Source organism: Antennarius striatus, chromosome 14 (genome assembly GCF_040054535.1).
Source record: "Antennarius striatus isolate MH-2024 chromosome 14, ASM4005453v1, whole genome shotgun sequence".
Lineage (NCBI taxonomy): Eukaryota > Metazoa > Chordata > Actinopteri > Lophiiformes > Antennariidae > Antennarius > Antennarius striatus.
The window spans coordinates 5,688,668-5,706,475 of record NC_090789.1 but is presented as its reverse complement, the minus strand read 5'-3'; the positions used below and the strand labels follow the sequence as shown (position 1 = coordinate 5,706,475).

The 17,808-nt window shown below is 41.7% G+C and overlaps 1 protein-coding gene across 1 annotated transcript in view; it reads right to left on the bottom strand.

The window, feature by feature from the left end:
- Positions 1-5,355: 5,355 nt before the first annotated feature.
- Positions 5,356-17,808, bottom strand: part of gabbr2 (gamma-aminobutyric acid (GABA) B receptor, 2) — a 147,039-nt gene continuing 134,586 nt past the window's right edge. The window contains exons 15-19 of the mRNA XM_068332446.1: positions 15,625-15,849; positions 15,328-15,510; positions 14,918-15,047; positions 8,772-8,889; positions 5,356-5,521 (exon numbers count right to left, since the gene is read on the bottom strand). Of these exons, the coding sequence (XP_068188547.1) occupies positions 5,356-5,521; positions 8,772-8,889; positions 14,918-15,047; positions 15,328-15,510; positions 15,625-15,849 (822 nt within the window). The remainder of the gene's footprint in view (positions 5,522-8,771; positions 8,890-14,917; positions 15,048-15,327; positions 15,511-15,624; positions 15,850-17,808) is intronic.

Sequence of the window (17,808 nt, the reverse complement as noted above, 5' to 3'; positions counted from 1 at the left end):
TTTTTGGGGTAAAGGCTGGTAACCTGTCACGTGACCTACACCTGTCAAGGGATGCAGACAGACGCTTTCGTCTGTGAGTCAATCCGCACAAAATAACTCGACTCAGTCTTTTTTAAGTGCCAACATGGATGTCATCTCTTCTAAGTTTAGTTTTCTTCACTGATTAGTGTCACACACAAAAGTCAATTCCTGGATGTCTCCCATGTCTCTTTCTTACAGTCGGGTCTGTCACTGTCTCAACTGGGATTCAAGAAAAGGCTGGACAACGGGACACAAGCGCTTCCATTAATGAACACAAGCACAGATGTAAACACACAGTGACACCATCTGGAACCCACTCATCCCCCTCTATTCTGTTTGCCACGGGGCTCTTCCACTTAAATTATTCATCCATCTCAACATTAGAGGCTTTTTGCGACAAATTAATTTTTGTTTTTTGACGCTGCTCAGTGTGAATGAGCCTCTTTCGCTGTGTGAGTCTTTTAGTACAACAATTAAGACACTCATTGTTGACTGGCCAGTGTAATGATTCATAGACTACAAATAATGATGAACGTTTCATTTTGCTGCTTCAGATTCAGGGTTTTGGTATTGTATGTGACTTACACTTGCACACAGCTTACTGGCACAAAATAGAATACATCTATTGTTAACAACTTTACTTATTCATAAAATTGTTTGCTATGATAAAGGTCCATTGCAGATATTTTATTATCTTAATGAATAAAACAAAAACTAAGGGTCCCCCTTTTTGCTAAATATCAATAATATAAAAATATTAATGTACCTCTGGTGAGTGAACACGACCAAACTTCTTAATTAAACAATCAATAAAAGAGCTGAGCCTTTGAAAAGCCATTGAGGTCAAAGAGGAGCAACGCTACTGAGAAATAACAGTTCTGCACAATTCCTGCACAACCCTCCAAACAGTAATTTGAATTGAAACTCAACAGTCTGGTCAGTGTGCTGCCGTCTGCTCCAGCTGAAGGCCCACGTGGAATCTGTGGCATACAGAGGATGGAGTTGCAGAATAATCCAATTCAGCAGAATGGATCAAGAGTGAATTCTGAACTATTTGGCACATCACCAGGGGTTGGCAAGCTGACTGACGGCTGCTCTCAGGACATACTGGGCGTCTCTCACTGGTAAAATTCAGAGTGTGTATTTTCTGAATTCATCAAAAATGCTGTAGGCGGGATGGGAAGCCTTGGTGGGATGCAAGTGGACTGCCAGTTGACGATCAGCGTTGAAGGGAGTCTCGACCTGTAAGTGAATATATTAACAACATTGGCTGAATGTTTGCGGACGAATGTAAAACGATGGCTAAACTAATGTTTGTTGGAAAAATCAGTGTCTACCAAACTATTTACGGACATTTAATAAATATTCATTTACTTCTCCTTTGCTGACCCACTAATAAACTAAAAGAGATGTGACAATAACAGTCAAATGAAAGACAAGCTGACCTTAGCCCACTCATTTCTTTTGTAAATATTAAATTTTATGTCAACATTCTGACTAAAACATTTTTAAACCGGATGGATTTGTCTCTCTTTGAAATACCATTTTGCTGTTTTGAATAGATGAACCAAAGGTTGCCTTATTTTTAGTCTCACTTTATTTAACGATGATGTGAAAAGTAAAGGCTGTCCATAACATTCAGACAATAAAAGAAGAATGTTATTCAAATCCCCCACCCTCCCATAAACAACTAATGGCTCCAAAAATGTTCAGGTGTTCCAAGTGTGATACTTATTTTATACAACTTTTAATATCTATACCTCATCTGTACATAACATAGTTACAGATACTGTAAATTAAAAGTAAAAAAACAAAACAAACCCAAACAAACCAAAAACAAACAACTTCCAAGTGTCCTTGTGGCGCATTTGTGAAATATTTCCTATGTAAAAATGAGAATGTATGTAAAGATCTTTACATATACATATATATATATTTCTCTATTCTTTCTGTAATAAGAAAACAAGTTATTGCCCCTCTTGAAAGTGTTGCATTTAACATAGGGTTTGTTTACCATTTTGAACTCTTAACCGAACTTAACTCCATGTGATACCACATATCAAACTGACAAAACAGTAATAATATGGACCTGTGTTTTTTTTTTGTTTTTTTTACTAAATATATACGTCATATTGTTATATTTTTGGACATGTATGTTCGTGTTCTCCAGAAACCCTGATGATGACACATACAAAGATATAATTATATACGTATATGTCACTTTTTTCTTCAAACTACAAAGGTAAAAAGACCTGTGGCAAATACAAATCATCAGCATGATGCTATTCATAACAGGAAATTATGAGCCCTTGACCGACCACAATTGCATTTGAACAATTTGTCATCCATGTTGAAAAAACAAACTACATTAAATAATTTTTAAAAATCAGGGCACATAAAAACAAACAAACAAACAAATAAACAAAAAAACAGAACCATACCTGATGATCTGCATTTGGTATTTCAGGACATTTTAATTTGGTAAATGCCAGAGTGAGTATTCGAATTGATTGTTTGCTGCTACTTTCACTTTATTGCCCTCAGTGAATCACTGCTAAACCAGGTATCGATATGAACACGTTGAGTTTATCCACTGAGAATCTTGGCATTGACACGAGTATAAGCTGATCGGCAGGTTAAGAGAACTCAAATCTGTTACTTTGAAAAAAACCCAACATAAATCCAAATTGTGGGTGAGAGGATGAAATGACTATGGAGTGGATTTGTCACGACAGTTGCAAAAACAGAGGTAACTCTGTGAAGTATACATTTCATTTCATGCCATCTTGAGAAAGCCGAATACCAAATATTCCATACATGGACACCATCATCAGGGTATCAATAGTACACAATCACATATAATATAATATATAAAATGTGCAGTTGATTTTTCTTCCCCTGAAGGAAGAACCAACCCTCTGATAATGTCTCTTACTCTCTTGTCAAGTGACCGTGATTCTCCAGTTGGCAATGATGTGGGAAAAGCTGTGACTCGTTGAGGGTCTGTGCCTGGGGGGTTTCCCTCCCCTGCTGAGCAGGGGCAGGAAGTGGGTGGAGCTCTCACAGGAATTCACCCAGATATGTCCGACAGCGGGTGGATCTCTGCTTGCATCGCTTCCAACTCTGTATCCTTGACGTGCCTTTCAGCTACAAACTGATTGACAGTGTTTATGATCTCGGACGAAATCCGCTCCATCTGAAGAGGAACTTTCAACGTCATTTTCCCCCACACTGTCACATGCATTGAGGCATTGAATTTAAATAAATCTATGACATGTTGTACAATTTACAGATGGGTGGCCAGTGTGGTAGTTTGCTGAGTAAGCGCCATTTTCACGTCATTTTTTGTACTGTGGATCCTGCAGGCTACAATATAAGACAACAGGCACAGCTCTCAACAAATGCCTTAAAAACTAAAAACCAAGACACCAATGGTGAAACATATGCTCCAAACAAACTCAACCCAAGGCCTCCATGTAAAGTCCATTTGCTTCCCGGAGCGCCTGTTCATTCTTCTTTTCATACGAGACAGTTTTAAAAAAACAACAGATAAACAAACATAAATAACTAACTAAATAACAAAAGATGACACTGCGTTTGGACTGTTTCGCTCAGTCCACTCTTCTTTGACTGAGTTTGAACGGCACTACATCATCATAGCAACCAAAATACCTTCACTGTTGTTGAAGTGTGAAGTGATTTTCTTCATGACACTCTATATAAAAGAAGCCCTGTGTCTGTGCTTTATACTCTATCACTGTGACCAGCGGTGGGTGTCATTAGCGTCTTGGAACTGAAAGCTACAGCTGCTTGGGGCTTTTATCGCACAAGGCTTCCACGTGTTCATCATCCTTACTACCGCTCATGGAAATTCGGGTCGACCATTTCATTCTAGTTGTGAGACCTGGCAGACCTACATCCTTTCCAGCATCACTTCTTACATTGAAAGTCTTCTCGAAGAAACTTTTTTTGTCACGTTGACTCATGCCCTATCACCTGTGACGTGAACCCCATCACCCTTGCATGTGCTTGTTAGCTGTGAGGGCTCTATCAGGTGGGCAGTCATAACAGTCTACGGAGACCACTCTTAGGGGATCAATATGACCAGGCTTGCGAATGATGCCTTTCTTCGAAAAGCACCTGAATTCATAAGGTGCTCTCTTGCGTCTTTTATGTGAATGTCTGAATGTGTGCATTTCCCCGACACATAAATAACAACTATGGAACACTCTTGTGGCATTTGTTAGCTGAGATGCAGCCTCTGAGACCTCGTAAAAAGGCGTAGCCTCGATATTCGGTGTAACATGCTTTCTAAAGACGTATTGAGCAAGTTGAAAAAGATGAAAGGCCTACATAAAAGTCAATGTGAAATCTCTGATGAGACCAATGGTGCAAATTTAGCAAAGTGGAAAAAAAGAGTCATGTGCATCTTTGACCAAGTTAAAGGAAAGGGCCTTTGGTGTCTTCTCATGAACTGAGACTCATTAGCTTTGATGCATCTCACTTTGCTGCCCATAGTGAATTGATCACAAACCAGTTAAGATCTCCGTCTATTTCTCTGTAGGGTGTCGTGTTTTATAAGCTTTCATTTGTAATTTCATGATTACCTGCCCCCGCCTACAAGCTCCATATTTAGAGACCCTTTAAATGTCCATTCACAGCATGTACAAAGCTTACAGTACATCAAAGTCAGAAATTCTGATATTTACACAACTCCACGAGGATGGGACTGGGGCTGGAGTAAAATGGATGAGATCCTTTGTTCGGTTTTGTAAATTTAAAGTCTCCACAATGGTGTCCAGTCACTGTAGCAGTGAAACACTCAAATTAGATGACAAGCTCACATGTAGCAGTGAGCACATACATACAATAGGTAAGGAATGGAAACAAACAGCACCCTCTGAAGCAGATAAGGCTACACGTCAGGTCAGGGCTGGTCCACTGTTCTGCTGTCAGGGTGCCTCGCTTATTTGTGCATGTGTGGTGTATGTTTGTGTTTGTTTGACCGCGTTTGTTTGACCGCGCTATGTTATGCCTAGGCAAGAGGGGCAGATGAACAAGGAGACGTTGCTGTGAATCATGGGAGTTTGTAAGGGTTATCTAGTGCACACTCTGTCTCCTCTCACCCTTCCCTGACTGAGGGTGTCAGTTCTCATGAGAGTGCAGGGTGAAGAGGTACGAAGAGTGAACCGTGGCCCAGCTTTCTTCTCCCCCGTCCTCCTTGTTCGGAGACAAAATACGTACATACGCTGATGACATCAGTCTGTTTGTTATAGAAAAAAGAACCATATATGTCTCCTCTGCACAGAACCAGGTGGGGGGAGTGAATGAAGCTCACAGGCCGGATACCATTACCCGGTAGGACGGGGGCATGTGTCTGTGCCTTGGGCTGGAACCAGGGCTGCCGTTGGGGCTGGTGCAGCTCGCATCAACCCCTCCTATGGAAGGTAGGTATGCATGGTGCAGGATGGGCAGCTGCAAAGACAGCCGACGCTGTATGCTACAGGCAGAGAGGAGAAAAAACAATGTAAGAGGAAGATACAGAATGTAAGGCATTTTACTCAGGAATACTTCAGTATTATTTTTATTTTATTATTTATGTTCAATTAGTATCTTTTTTATTCTATTTTATGAATTTAAAAAAATCTCAATGTTAGGAAGTCATTTCACAGTTTTGTTCATTTTGACATTGAAGTTTTATGTGGAGTTTCCGTTTTTGTTTTGTTTTGTCTGTCATACATTTAATCAGTTACATGGTTAAGGATATAGAAAATACATGAAGGAGACTGGAAATTATTTTACATTTACTAAAGAAAATATTACAGTATTCCCTCGCTTCAGGATGCATGGCTTCACTACATTATGGATTTCTTAACAGTAGTCACATGATGCTATTGACCGACAGCATCCGTGTGTGCACTGCGTATTGACTCACGGTTCCTCTTGCGACTTTTCTTTAATACAAAATACATAATACAAAGTTCTCAGCATTTTTTTGTAATTGTTTTTCCTGCTTTTTTTTTTTTTTACTACGCTTCTTCACTTCTCCTCAGTGAAACCCTAATCCACCATGCCTCCGAGCTTTTGGGATCATCTGACAAAAAGAACATTTCATGCTTCTGCCTGCTCTGACAGTTAGCACCCTTCCTCGCCAGCGTTAGAGCCAGTGCCAGCCATTTGCAAAAAAATTACATAACCAAATGCCAGTTATGTAAAAAATTAAGAGGGGCAATGAAATTCAAGCACATTCAACAGTAGACTGAGAAAAATGTCTCAATTAGGTTAAATTTGAAACATTAATGGTCCTGAGGCCCAACAAGTTATTATGACCAGTGGTATTTGAGATGCAGACACATCCTTAGTGTCCTGTGAAGGATTTATTTTGGTATTTTTGATGCATTTTGTGTCACATATTACATATAACAGAGGCATTTGTCACCCTGAATTGTCTTAACACCCACCTTCCTCTACCTTTACTTTATTACCTTCTACATATTTGTCTATTCTTTACCTCCTCCATCTCTCATGTTGCCCCTTCATGTCTCTTCCCTCCATGTGATCAAACATTCATATGGCATGGGAATGGCTCCGAGTGTTCCTTTACTTCTGTTCTCCTCCCTGTCTATTTTCAGAGCTGCTTCCAATGTGAGCTGTAAATCACTGGTTACATAAGCCTCAGTGAGTCTCTACCTCTTTCTTTTCCTCCTCTTCATGATCTCTGACTCTCTTTCCTATCAAAACATCCATCCTTTTCAATCCATCTTTTTTCCTCTGCTGTCTAGTCCCTCTCCATCCATCTGTCCCTCTGTATTTTGCATTCTTCTCCTAGTTCTAGCTAAATGAGCATGAAAGAAAGAAAGAGGTCTCAATGATGCATAAGGTGCCCCGCCACTGATGAACCAGACGTCCCTCATTTTTACTGCCCTATGAATAGTAAATGCATTTGAAACATGAGTGTTTTGAGTCTCCGTCTTATTCCATAAGTTGGGACAACAAATCAGCTTCCTCTGTATCTATAATGTAATAAGTCTAAAATGGTTGAAGAAGACATGTGCATTCTATCTACACACACACACAGACAGAAACACACGCACGCACGCACACACGCACACACACACACCCACACATACATATACTGTATATAAATGCACACACAAATACACACAGTATTTGTGCATGTGTGTGTGTATACTGTGGATGTATATCTTCTTCTCCTTTCAGCTTTTCCCTTCAGGGGTCGCCACAGCAAATCAGTTGCCTCCATCTAACCCTGTCTTCTGCATCCTCTTCTCTCACACCAACTACCTTCATGTCCTCTTTCACTACATCCATAAACCTCCTCCTTGGTCTTCCTCTAGGCCTCCTGCCTGGCAGTTCAAAACTCAGCATCCTTCTACCAATATATTCACTATCTCTCCTCTGAACATGTTGAAACCATCTCAGTCTGGCCTCTGACTTTATCTCCAAAAACCCTAACATGTGCTGTCCCTCTGGTGTACTCATTCCTGATCCTATCCTTCCTGTCACTCCCAAAGAAAACCTCAGCATCTTAATCTCTGCTACATACAGCTGTCTCCTGGATGTATATATACGTGTGTATATATATATAGTATATCTACATACTGTATATATGTGTATACAGTGTGCCCTCGCGCATTCGTGCATCAATGCTCGCGACTTCACCTCATCACAGATTTTTGGCAGGCAGTCACGTGATACCGTACACGCATTCTATTGGCTGATGGCATCCGCCGAAAGTGCGTTCTGTGAGTCTCGGACTTCCGAGAAACACAAAAGTGCTTTCAACAGTCGATAAGAGTGTGGGGAAAGGTAATACAGATAGAAGGTGGTTTAATATCAGTATGGGGAGGGTTCATAAACGTTTATATTACCTTAAACAATAAGATAAATAGTTTGTCGCTACATCGCGGAGTTTGTTAATCGTGTGCGGTTTTAGAACGCATTAACCGCGAGGAACGAGGGCACACTTTGTGTATATATACAGTATATACTGTATATACACACACACACACACACACACACACACACACACACACACACACACACACACACACACACACACACACACACACACATATATATAAGGGCGGCACGGTGGCGCAGTGGTCAGCGCTGTCGCCTCACAACACGGCAGGTCCGGATTCGAGTCCTGCGCTGTGTGGAGTTCGCAAGCTCTCCCCGTGTCCGCGTGGGTTCTCTCCGGGTTCTCTGGCTTCCTCCCACCTCCAAAAGCATGCGCTTCAGGTTGACTGGCCGGTCCCAAATTGCCCGTAGGAGTGAGCGTGTGTGTGCGTGTATGTATGTCTTTGTATGTGGCTCCACGGTGCACTGGCATCGTGCCCGGAGTGTCCCCCGCCTCACGCCCTATGCCAGCTGGGATAGGCTCCAGCTCCCCATGACCCGGTACGGCGGATACAGCAGCGGTACATGAAAGTGAATGAATATATATATATATATATATATATATATATATATATATATATATATATATATATATATATACACATACATATACACACACACATGCGTGTGTGTGTGTGTGTGTGTCTGTGTAGGAGGAAAAAGTACAGCGCCAGTCTATGCTTTTCATAGGGCTCTGTTGCCAGAGCAACTGCCAGAGAGCTGCTGTAGTTGTGATACATGTGACGTGTAGTCTGATGACAAAACTGACAGAACAGAGAGGGGGGGGGTTGCAAGGGTAGAGTTGCTGAAGAAATGGGGCATCTCACTGTTCGGGTGAGTTGATGTCCTCCAGAGGACCTCTGTTTATTCTGGAAGGATCCATGGAACCCCAATGCGCCTGAGGCTTCTGCTCCAGGTGGTTCTTCAGTATCGACTTCTCCCCGTCTGTATTAGAAAAAATAATCATATAGTAATCATATAGTGATTTTGATCATTTTTGATAGAACAGGTCAAATATGCAGGTAGAAGAGGCAGATACTCAATGGCTAAGATGTGACTTCATCGGGGTTTTTAGACTATTGTTGGGATGCAAAACGTGAATCTGGATCTGTATTTGTCTTGGTATTAATTAATAGTATTAATGTTTATATTGATCATATATTGTGTGACATTTGACCATTTTTTTCTGTCGCTAAGCCCAAAGAATGTGATCTGACAATATGGCTATGATGTCTGCCAAATTTGACAGTTTGTTTTCTTGTTCTGTCATATTTTAATCAAATCTCATAATAATCGAACCACAAAGTAAAAAAAAAACATCAACCAAAAAAAAAAAAGACCCAACAGATTAAAACCAGTGGAGATTGGCAGCAAAGAGAAGGAAGGCATGAAAGTAAGGAACAGAGAGACAGAACAATTATCCCAAGAGAAAAACTGAGGAGATAAAAAAAAGGCATCCAAATATGATTTCTACATCCTCCAGATGTTGCAGGAGGAAGCAGATGATGAGGTTAAAATGAAAACGTGATGCAGTAAACAAGCGTTTCCAAAATTACACCTGGAGAGTAATGAAATGATTGTTTTTCTCTCACACAAAGTTTTCTTTCCAGATGTCCCAGATTTCCCAGCACATGCTGACCTGATTCACTGATTGCAGTTTTCTGTGCCCTGATTGGACATCCTAGCTTACTCTGAACTATTTTGGAGCAGACTAGTCCTCTTTACATGTTCAAAAAAGCCTAACCTTGTAGCTCTCACAGCTGTGATAAAAGCACAGACTCAGATATTTATACGCTCCATTGTAGATTCAGAATACGTTTTCATTCTGCGCAGGAAGTCTTGTGTAGGTGAGGGATTTTCAAATGTCCCAAACTGATCTGCAGATAATGATTTCCACAGGACTGGATATCCGTACAGACAGTCCTAATTACAAATTAATTTCTACTGTATGGTTTAATACAAACATTAACAGTCTTCTGATTTATCCTTTGTGTGCATTCCTGTGAAAAAGAGCATTTTCTAGTCGGTAACTCCACGTAAACCCGACAGCATCTAAAAAACGAGGAAGCTCATCGTACAAGTTCTCAGAGTCTCTGGTGGGACCGCCAGAGAAGAGGACTCTCTCCAAGTTATGTGTCGCCCATCTACTCCGTGGTGTGCTGGTCAAGAGCAGGACCACAGTTTTATTCCACAGAGATGCAGCACCGAGTTTCACAGGAAGTCCCTTTTGCCTGCGGCCATCAGCCTTCTCAGCTCAGAGTGGTCCCTTTTTCAACTTGTCAGCAGCCATCATTTATTTATAGGTGATGTTTTCGACTGTGCAATACTTCCTTTGCTGTACATGTTGTGTGGTAATTTAATTCGATGTTCTCGAGGTAAGTCCTGTACTGAATGAATAATATCAATTTCAATTACTGTAATTTGCTATTTATTTATTTACAGTCTTTCTAGCCATTGCACCAATGGGAGGAATACTTTTAAAGGAATACTTCAATACTTGCAGTGATGGTTTCAATTATGAAAAATTCTTGCAAGTGCACTTTGTATGAATTTGTACCTAAGGATAGATGTACGGTAATCAGTAGCAGTCCATGTTGTGTGAAGTTTGTGTCTGGATAATGATGTGACCTTTTATTGTGGTCAAATGACATTATAGTTCAAGTTCATTTCAGTTGTGTTGTCTAATTTTAAAAATCTTTAAAAGCCAACACATCTTTAGAAAACACTGACATTCTATCGTCTATGTCAGAATCAGTAAATTATGTATTTTTTTACCTTGTCTGCCACATCACCATTTGGGTTTCCCCTTCTGCCAAATCTAATTTGAAAATCTGAATGCTCATGTATTTAGATATTTTTCATTTATCTAGTTTCTTGTGATATCTTTAGATCGGGAGTAACTGCAGCCAGTAAGTCAGGAAATGCACACCTTGACTGTTAGTTGTCGGCGTTCTCCAGCACCGCCATGCACTGGTACATATTCATGAAGGTAGCCAAAGAGACTGAGAGAGGAAGAAGAGTGGTGGAGCAAGAGATAGAGAGAGAGAGAGAAAGAGAGAGAGAGTGGTGGAGTGTTGCTTCTCAGCCTTTGAGTGAGTGAGTGTAATAGCTGTTGACACTGCATTCTACTCTTATAACAGCCACTCATTCACGGCCCCCAATAGATTTAGACCAGATCTCTTATGAATGCTGATGATGATGATTATGACTGTCAAGCATGAACAGATTGAGGCAGGGAAAAGTTTATATGCTAGTAATCTTTAAAGGAGGCTTAATGACCTGTGATTTTATTTCCATAATGTGTGTCGGATTGGTCTTTGTGACAAGCACCTAATGTGCTGTCTCTCTTTGTCTGAGCTCGCTTCCTCAGAGCTCCTTCTCTCATCACAAGATTGCTATCGCAAACCCCTCAACAACCTTGAGACTAAATGTATTTCTCTCAGGATGAATGGAGTAATAGTTGAAATGGTTGAAAATACGAGAAATCAGGTACTTGCGTTTCTGCCTTTTCTCTCCCTTTAGCTTCTGCTAGATTTCTCCCACAGCTCACTAATAACCATCATTCCACTGTACCGACATACCAAAGCAACAGTTCTACAGGTCATTCATAAGGTTAGAATTAATAAAGTTAATTTTATGCAATATGGGAATTGAGATGATGATCTTGAAGTACGAAGTTAGGATATATTCTTTGGCCCACTGAAATTCTTTCAATCAAAATCCATTTACAACTTTTTGAGAAATTCTTAAGAAGTTGCATTTTCCTAATTAATTTGCATAATAAAATAACTTCGTATTTCAAAATAACTCCTCATAAGAAGGAAAGGGTCTGACATATGATCCTTTACTCAACAATGGTTTACTCATTGACTGTATTTGGAATCTGATACCAGTTTACAGAAAATGTCACACTTATCTTTTGGAATAGAATAAAATATATTTGAATACTTTTGTCTCGATGATCTAAAACAACCTGGACAGGATGTACAAAGATCTTCTGTAAAACAGATGTGTTTCTGAGTTCACACAATGTGAATGTCAGTTCACCAAAGAGAGGCTGATGTCAGCTGCCAGCTGCTGTCAGTTCTTTAGAGCATTGCCTCTGAACAAATGGAATATGTGAGGATATGCTTAAATCACTGCTTTAATTTTTTCGTGAACTTTGCGAACGGACAATCGACTACGAGTGCAGTCTGCAAATGTGGCAACGTCTGCAAAAACCCGACGGGTCTAAAGAGATTCTACAGAGATTCTGCTGATGGAAAGGTTTCTTCAGCAGATGTGGAGGTCAAAATGGGAAGGAAGTGGCGTGCCCAGGATGCAGTAGAGCGGGCAGAGGCAAGGCTGTGTCATAGCACCCTAGTTGGGACCGTGGCCACAGGTCGGGCTGGACTGGGCAGCAACCCGAAGCCTTGCTACAGCAGAGCCACGGGAAAGGAGAGGCAAAGGCTCATTCAGGATGAGGTTCGTGCTGAAGTGGAGGAGGTTCGCCTCAGCAAAGCAGTGGGCATGAGCAAGCAGGGGGCCTGGACCAAGTGGGAGCACATAGCTAACCGCAAGATCACCTGGACCGAACTTTGGAAGGCAGAGCCATCCCACTTAAAGTTCTTGGTCCAGTCAGTTTATAATGTCCTCCCAAGCCATGCTAACCTGTTCACCTGGGGACTGACTGAGGCACCCGTGTGCCAGCTCTGCCAGAAAAAAGGATCATTGGAGCACATCCTCAGCTGTTGTCCAAAGGCCTTGGGAAAAAGCAGGTATCGTTGGCACCACGACCAGGTCCTACGGGCAATAGCAGATGCCATCTGCACTGGCATTAACACCAGTAGGCGGCAACACCCAACCAGGAGTACAATTGCCTTTGTCCGAGCAGGGGAGAAACCTCAACCCTCCAAGAAGATCCAAGGAGGGCTGCTCACAACACCAAGGAACTGGCAGCTCCTCGTTGACCCAGGGAAGCAGTTGCGATTTCCAGACATCATTGCAACTACGACCCCCCGGCCAGACATGGTGCTGTGGCCTGGAGCCAGCAAGCAGGTGGTGCTCCTGGAGCTAACGGTTCCCTGGGAGGACAGATTGGAGGAAGCTCAGGAGAGGAAGCGAGCAAAGTATTCCGATCTTGTGGCAGAGTGCCAGAGGAATGGGTGGAAGGCCCACTGCGAGTCTATTGAGGTGGGCTGCAGGGGTTTTGCAGGCAAGTCCTTACATCGGGTCCTAGGGCTCCTTGGGATTTGTGGACTGCACAGGCGAAGAGCCATTAAAAACATCTTGGAATCATCGGAGAAGGCTTCACATTGGCTGTGGTTGAGGAAGGGGGATGCGTGGCGTAGTGGGCTACCTGGACGCAAGTCGGGGGACTGATCACCCCCGGCTGGGTTGCCCGGAGGAGGGTGTCTGATTCAGACCCGAAACACCCTATGAGGCAGGGAGAATCACTGATGATGTGTCCAGGTTGCACCAAGAGGTGTATAATAGAACTCAGTCACTCTGAAACAGGAGCTGTCAGCTTCTCATCCACTTCTCCCTGATAGAAAAACTGTATGCATCCTCCCAGGCTCAGTTTTTCCACTGATAAGAAATATTTATCCCCTCTTTCTCAATAAGCATTTAAAGTATGTGTGATTGTGTGTTTGCATAGGCTGATTTATAATGTTTTAAATTTTAGACTGCCACGTCTTGAGGTTTTGCTATTTTAAAGGGTGACGTGACTGAAGCAAGTTTGAGCAAAGCTGACTTCAGCTGTCTGTTAAAATATTTAAAATCCATTTAAAATCGCATGACTAACAAAATGTGATTTTGTTCTCTGGATGATATTCCTTTAAAGCATAAATAAAAGAAGGTCAAAAACCTAACAGATGGCAGCTCATTTAACAGTTGTCTATTTCTTCTTATTCCTCGCCTTCTTTAAAGAGATAGTGTTGAGCTGCTCTATCAAGCATTTTTTATTGCTCATGCATCCTCGCTGGTGTGTCGTCACGCAGTACCAACGCCCCATTTCATGTTGTTTCAAGGCCAGGTGATATTTGGGATGCAGAGGATGAGAAGCAGTGAAGAAGGAGGAACAGGAAGAAGCAGACGACAAACTGCCACACAAACAGGAGGGATTGCTCTCATTGCTTCGAGAGCATTTTCTCTAATTGCCATCAGTCCATTGTGTAACTATGAACCATCACAGATGATGAACTACTCGCACAATTCCAAACACAATCAGGTCCCAAACCACAGAGCGAGAGCAGCTGTTTTAGACTTTTACCTTCCAAAGTCGGACAGCTCTATTAAATCCTCTTGAGAATGGCTTTTGGGCTATCTCCTGCATCAGACATGCTGAATCTGGCTGCTGTACATCACGACTAATGCAGAGCCAAAAAATTGCTGCGGTGTAACCATTCATTGATTCAATTTGAGGAACCTGCCTCCATCAAGCCTCCGTAATGTTTGGAATTCAAGCCACTTTGCTTTAAACAGGACCCAGAAGGATAAACCGACATAGGATCTCTCTGCTGGAAAAGACTGATAAAACACGTGTCAGCATGTTTTACAACTGATAGTTTTTTTCTTTTTGTCTCACTCGGTGATGGTTCCTCTTAACTGCCTCTTGTTTAATCCTCTCTCTCGACTGTTTTCTCTAAAACTAAATAATTACATTTAAAATCAAGTGTGGATGCACTTCATCACATTTATTGTTAAGCAGATTATAAAAGCGACTGCAGAATGTGTGAAACCTGCTCAGCAGCAGGGGAAAGCAGGTGGTTAATCCCATGACTGGTTCTGGGATATGTCACAGACTGACTGCCGTCCCATCTCCACCTTGCAGCTTAAAATAAAATGTCAAGATATTCCTTCAGGCTGCATTAAAATCCTTTGCTAATGCTACTAACTCTCCAGGTTTTGAGTGCCTCATTTGGGTGGAGTCACAAAACTGTGATCGATGGAATGGCAAAGGGGTATAAACCAAGAAAACCAGGGGCCTTACCTTTTCCGTCTGTGAAGTTGCGTATGCTGAGGATGTTGTTGGCATCCGGGTAATGATTCTGTTTGATGTAGGGAGTCTTTTCCGGGGTGTCTTGTAGCTGCATGGTAACTTCCTCCAGCTCTTTGTCCAACTTTTTAAAATACAAAAGGTGAGATTTATTTATTTACTTATTTTTCAAACAGCCAAGCTCATGTAGGCTAAAAGATTGTTCGACAAACGATAGAACCTGCTGCATCCACGTCTTCACAAGAAGAGAATAAGAAGAACTGAATACATAGATTGCCCTCAAAGAGTGTGTGAATATATCTTCATTTGCAATAATCATCAACAGAAGAAAGGATGACTTCAGAAATACTGATTAATGGAGTAATCAAAGCAGTGATTCATGGGAAGTGAAGGTGCCATCTCACCTCTGTTATCCTCATGCGGAGACGGTGATTGTCAGTTTGAAGCCCGTCCAGTCGTGACGTGTTGGCCTGGTTGACACTAGTTACAGAGGTGGAGGTCTTGGAGTCTTCCTTCTTCTGGTTCTGGGTGAACTTTAACCTCCGATTCTGGGTGGCTGCATCTGGGTTGGTTCTCATCGTGATGAACTGGAGGAAGGGTTGGGGTGTTAGCTACAGCTGCACACAGGCTAAATAAACCAAACTAAACTGTTCATACTGCAGTTTCCAGGGCTTAATTGAGTTTTCTTGTGTGAAACTGACCTTTGGAACAAAGACTAGACAGAGTGTGATGGTGCTGCAGAAGATGATCACCAGCGCCACGATGCAGAACTGCACATTGGGCTGGTCTCGTGTCAGAAAAGACACGGCTGCGCCAATGATGCACATGATGCCCACATTGTAAACGCTCATCCCAATGTATTTGCTGTCGTTGAGAGCAGGAATGCTGACGTTCCTGGTCTCCCAGGCCAGGAAACATCCAAACAACTGTCATTGTGAAGAGAAGAGGGTTGAAGGTGATGGATTAGAGAAATATTTACATATTTTGTTCAGAAAAACTGAAGAAAATGATTAAATTACAGAATGTGTGAACATGTCTGACTTCAGATGTTTCCAAAATAAAGCAGCACTTATTAACTTTGAATGATGTTGGGTAAAATTTATTGTTATTCATAAATACTAATGGTGTGCTGGATGCAAGTCAACATTTCATTCTGCTTTAAGAAACTCTAAAAAATTTTTAGAAAATGACTTTGTTGCATGATAAATCATTAATGAAGGGGAAACATAATCTAAACACACCCTTCTAGAGCAGCCTTAGGTTTCATGCATATTTACATACATGTTTATTTAGTGTAAGCTGTTTGTTTGGTGGAGTTGCAGCAGCGGTCTCCTGAATAATTCACTGTGTGCTGTGAAAGTGGCCTGCCTGCTTCTTCTAGGGTCTAAGTGAGATTTAATGGAGTGACAAGTAGCCAAATTAAAAGAGCAGCCAACAAGGATTAGTGCACCTCAGGTATGTAAAAATGTATGTGAATGTGAGGTCACCGTAATGTGTGTGTGTGTGTGTGTGTGTGTGTGTGTGTGTGTGTGTGTGTGTGTGCGCGCTGTCCGCCCAGTTGTGTGGCGCAAGCTCTTCCCACCGCTCCTCTTCTATATTTCTGTCTTAATCTTTTCTTACTTCCTCCATCTCTTAATCTTTGACATGTTTCTCTTGCGTTTTTCAGCTCTGCATCATCTCAATCTTTTTAAGATGATTTACTGCTCATCCCGTCTCCTCGGTTTCATTGTAAATGTGAGGTCTGCATAATTAATGGTTGCTCCTACTTCCCATAGGAGATGGTCTTTTCTATTTATTTATTTTTTTTGCATTAAATTAGTAAAGGTAAATCAGGCCATGGGTTAACCTGGTCATGAATTGCTCTTCCACTATCTTTGAGATATTCTCTTACTTGTATATTTAGGTTACCATCATGCTGAAATATTCCTTTACCTAGATTCGGGAGTTCATGCAGCGTCGCAGAAGAGGACCAATTGCTGAGGCCATGTCAGAGAAAGCTTGGATTAATAACGGCCCATGTGTACTATTTGGAAATTTCTGTTGGGTAACGCCCACCGTTGGTATCTGTCATAGCCTCTACTAGCTTATGACGTTTTCCCAACTGTCTTCATGTCACATCACTACGTCCCCTGTTATTTTGGGAACCTGCCACTCTTGCAGTCATTCCCTTCACCTGGTTGTCCCCGCATGTCTCCTCACCAGCAGCCAAATCCATCACAGTCTATATATTTATTCAGGCTCCACTTCATTCATTCTCTTCCAGGGTATCTATGGTGTTTTGCCCACCTCTCCATTGAGTATTCTGTTCTGCCTGTTTGGATCTTTGTTTGATTATACCCAGATGTCTAACTCCTTTGCCTGCTGGCAATCTGATAAGTTTAACTGTTAGCCTGATTTCCTGGCTTTTGACCCATGAGTGCATCATCCAGAATGATAGAATGACCTGTATAATGCATTTCTTATTTTGATCTACTTGGGTTCATTCTGAAAATTATCAATGGCTTTTAATCAAATTTTCTGCAGATCCAGCATGTCTCCTTATCCCTCACAGGCCCATAATCCCAAGTTTAAAATTTCCTGCCTGCTCAAGGTGTTCATCAGGGAGACAGGTGAAAAAAGCTGCACCTGCACCTCTCCAGCCAGGAGAGGGCACCGTTCTCCTGTTTTAGGGAAGCTCCATTAAGGATTTGTTTAGAAAAATAAAAAGGTGTGCCACAGGGAGATAGAAGTAGAGTAACAAAATGTATAAAGAGGAAGCTTTAGAGGAAAAAATGTGGAAGCTGAGCTGCCTTTTCAGAGGTTTGGTGCTCTCTGAGCGCTATCAGGTTTAGCAACAATAATATGAAAGGAATGTCATTAAGTCTTAATGCACATTTATGAGGCTG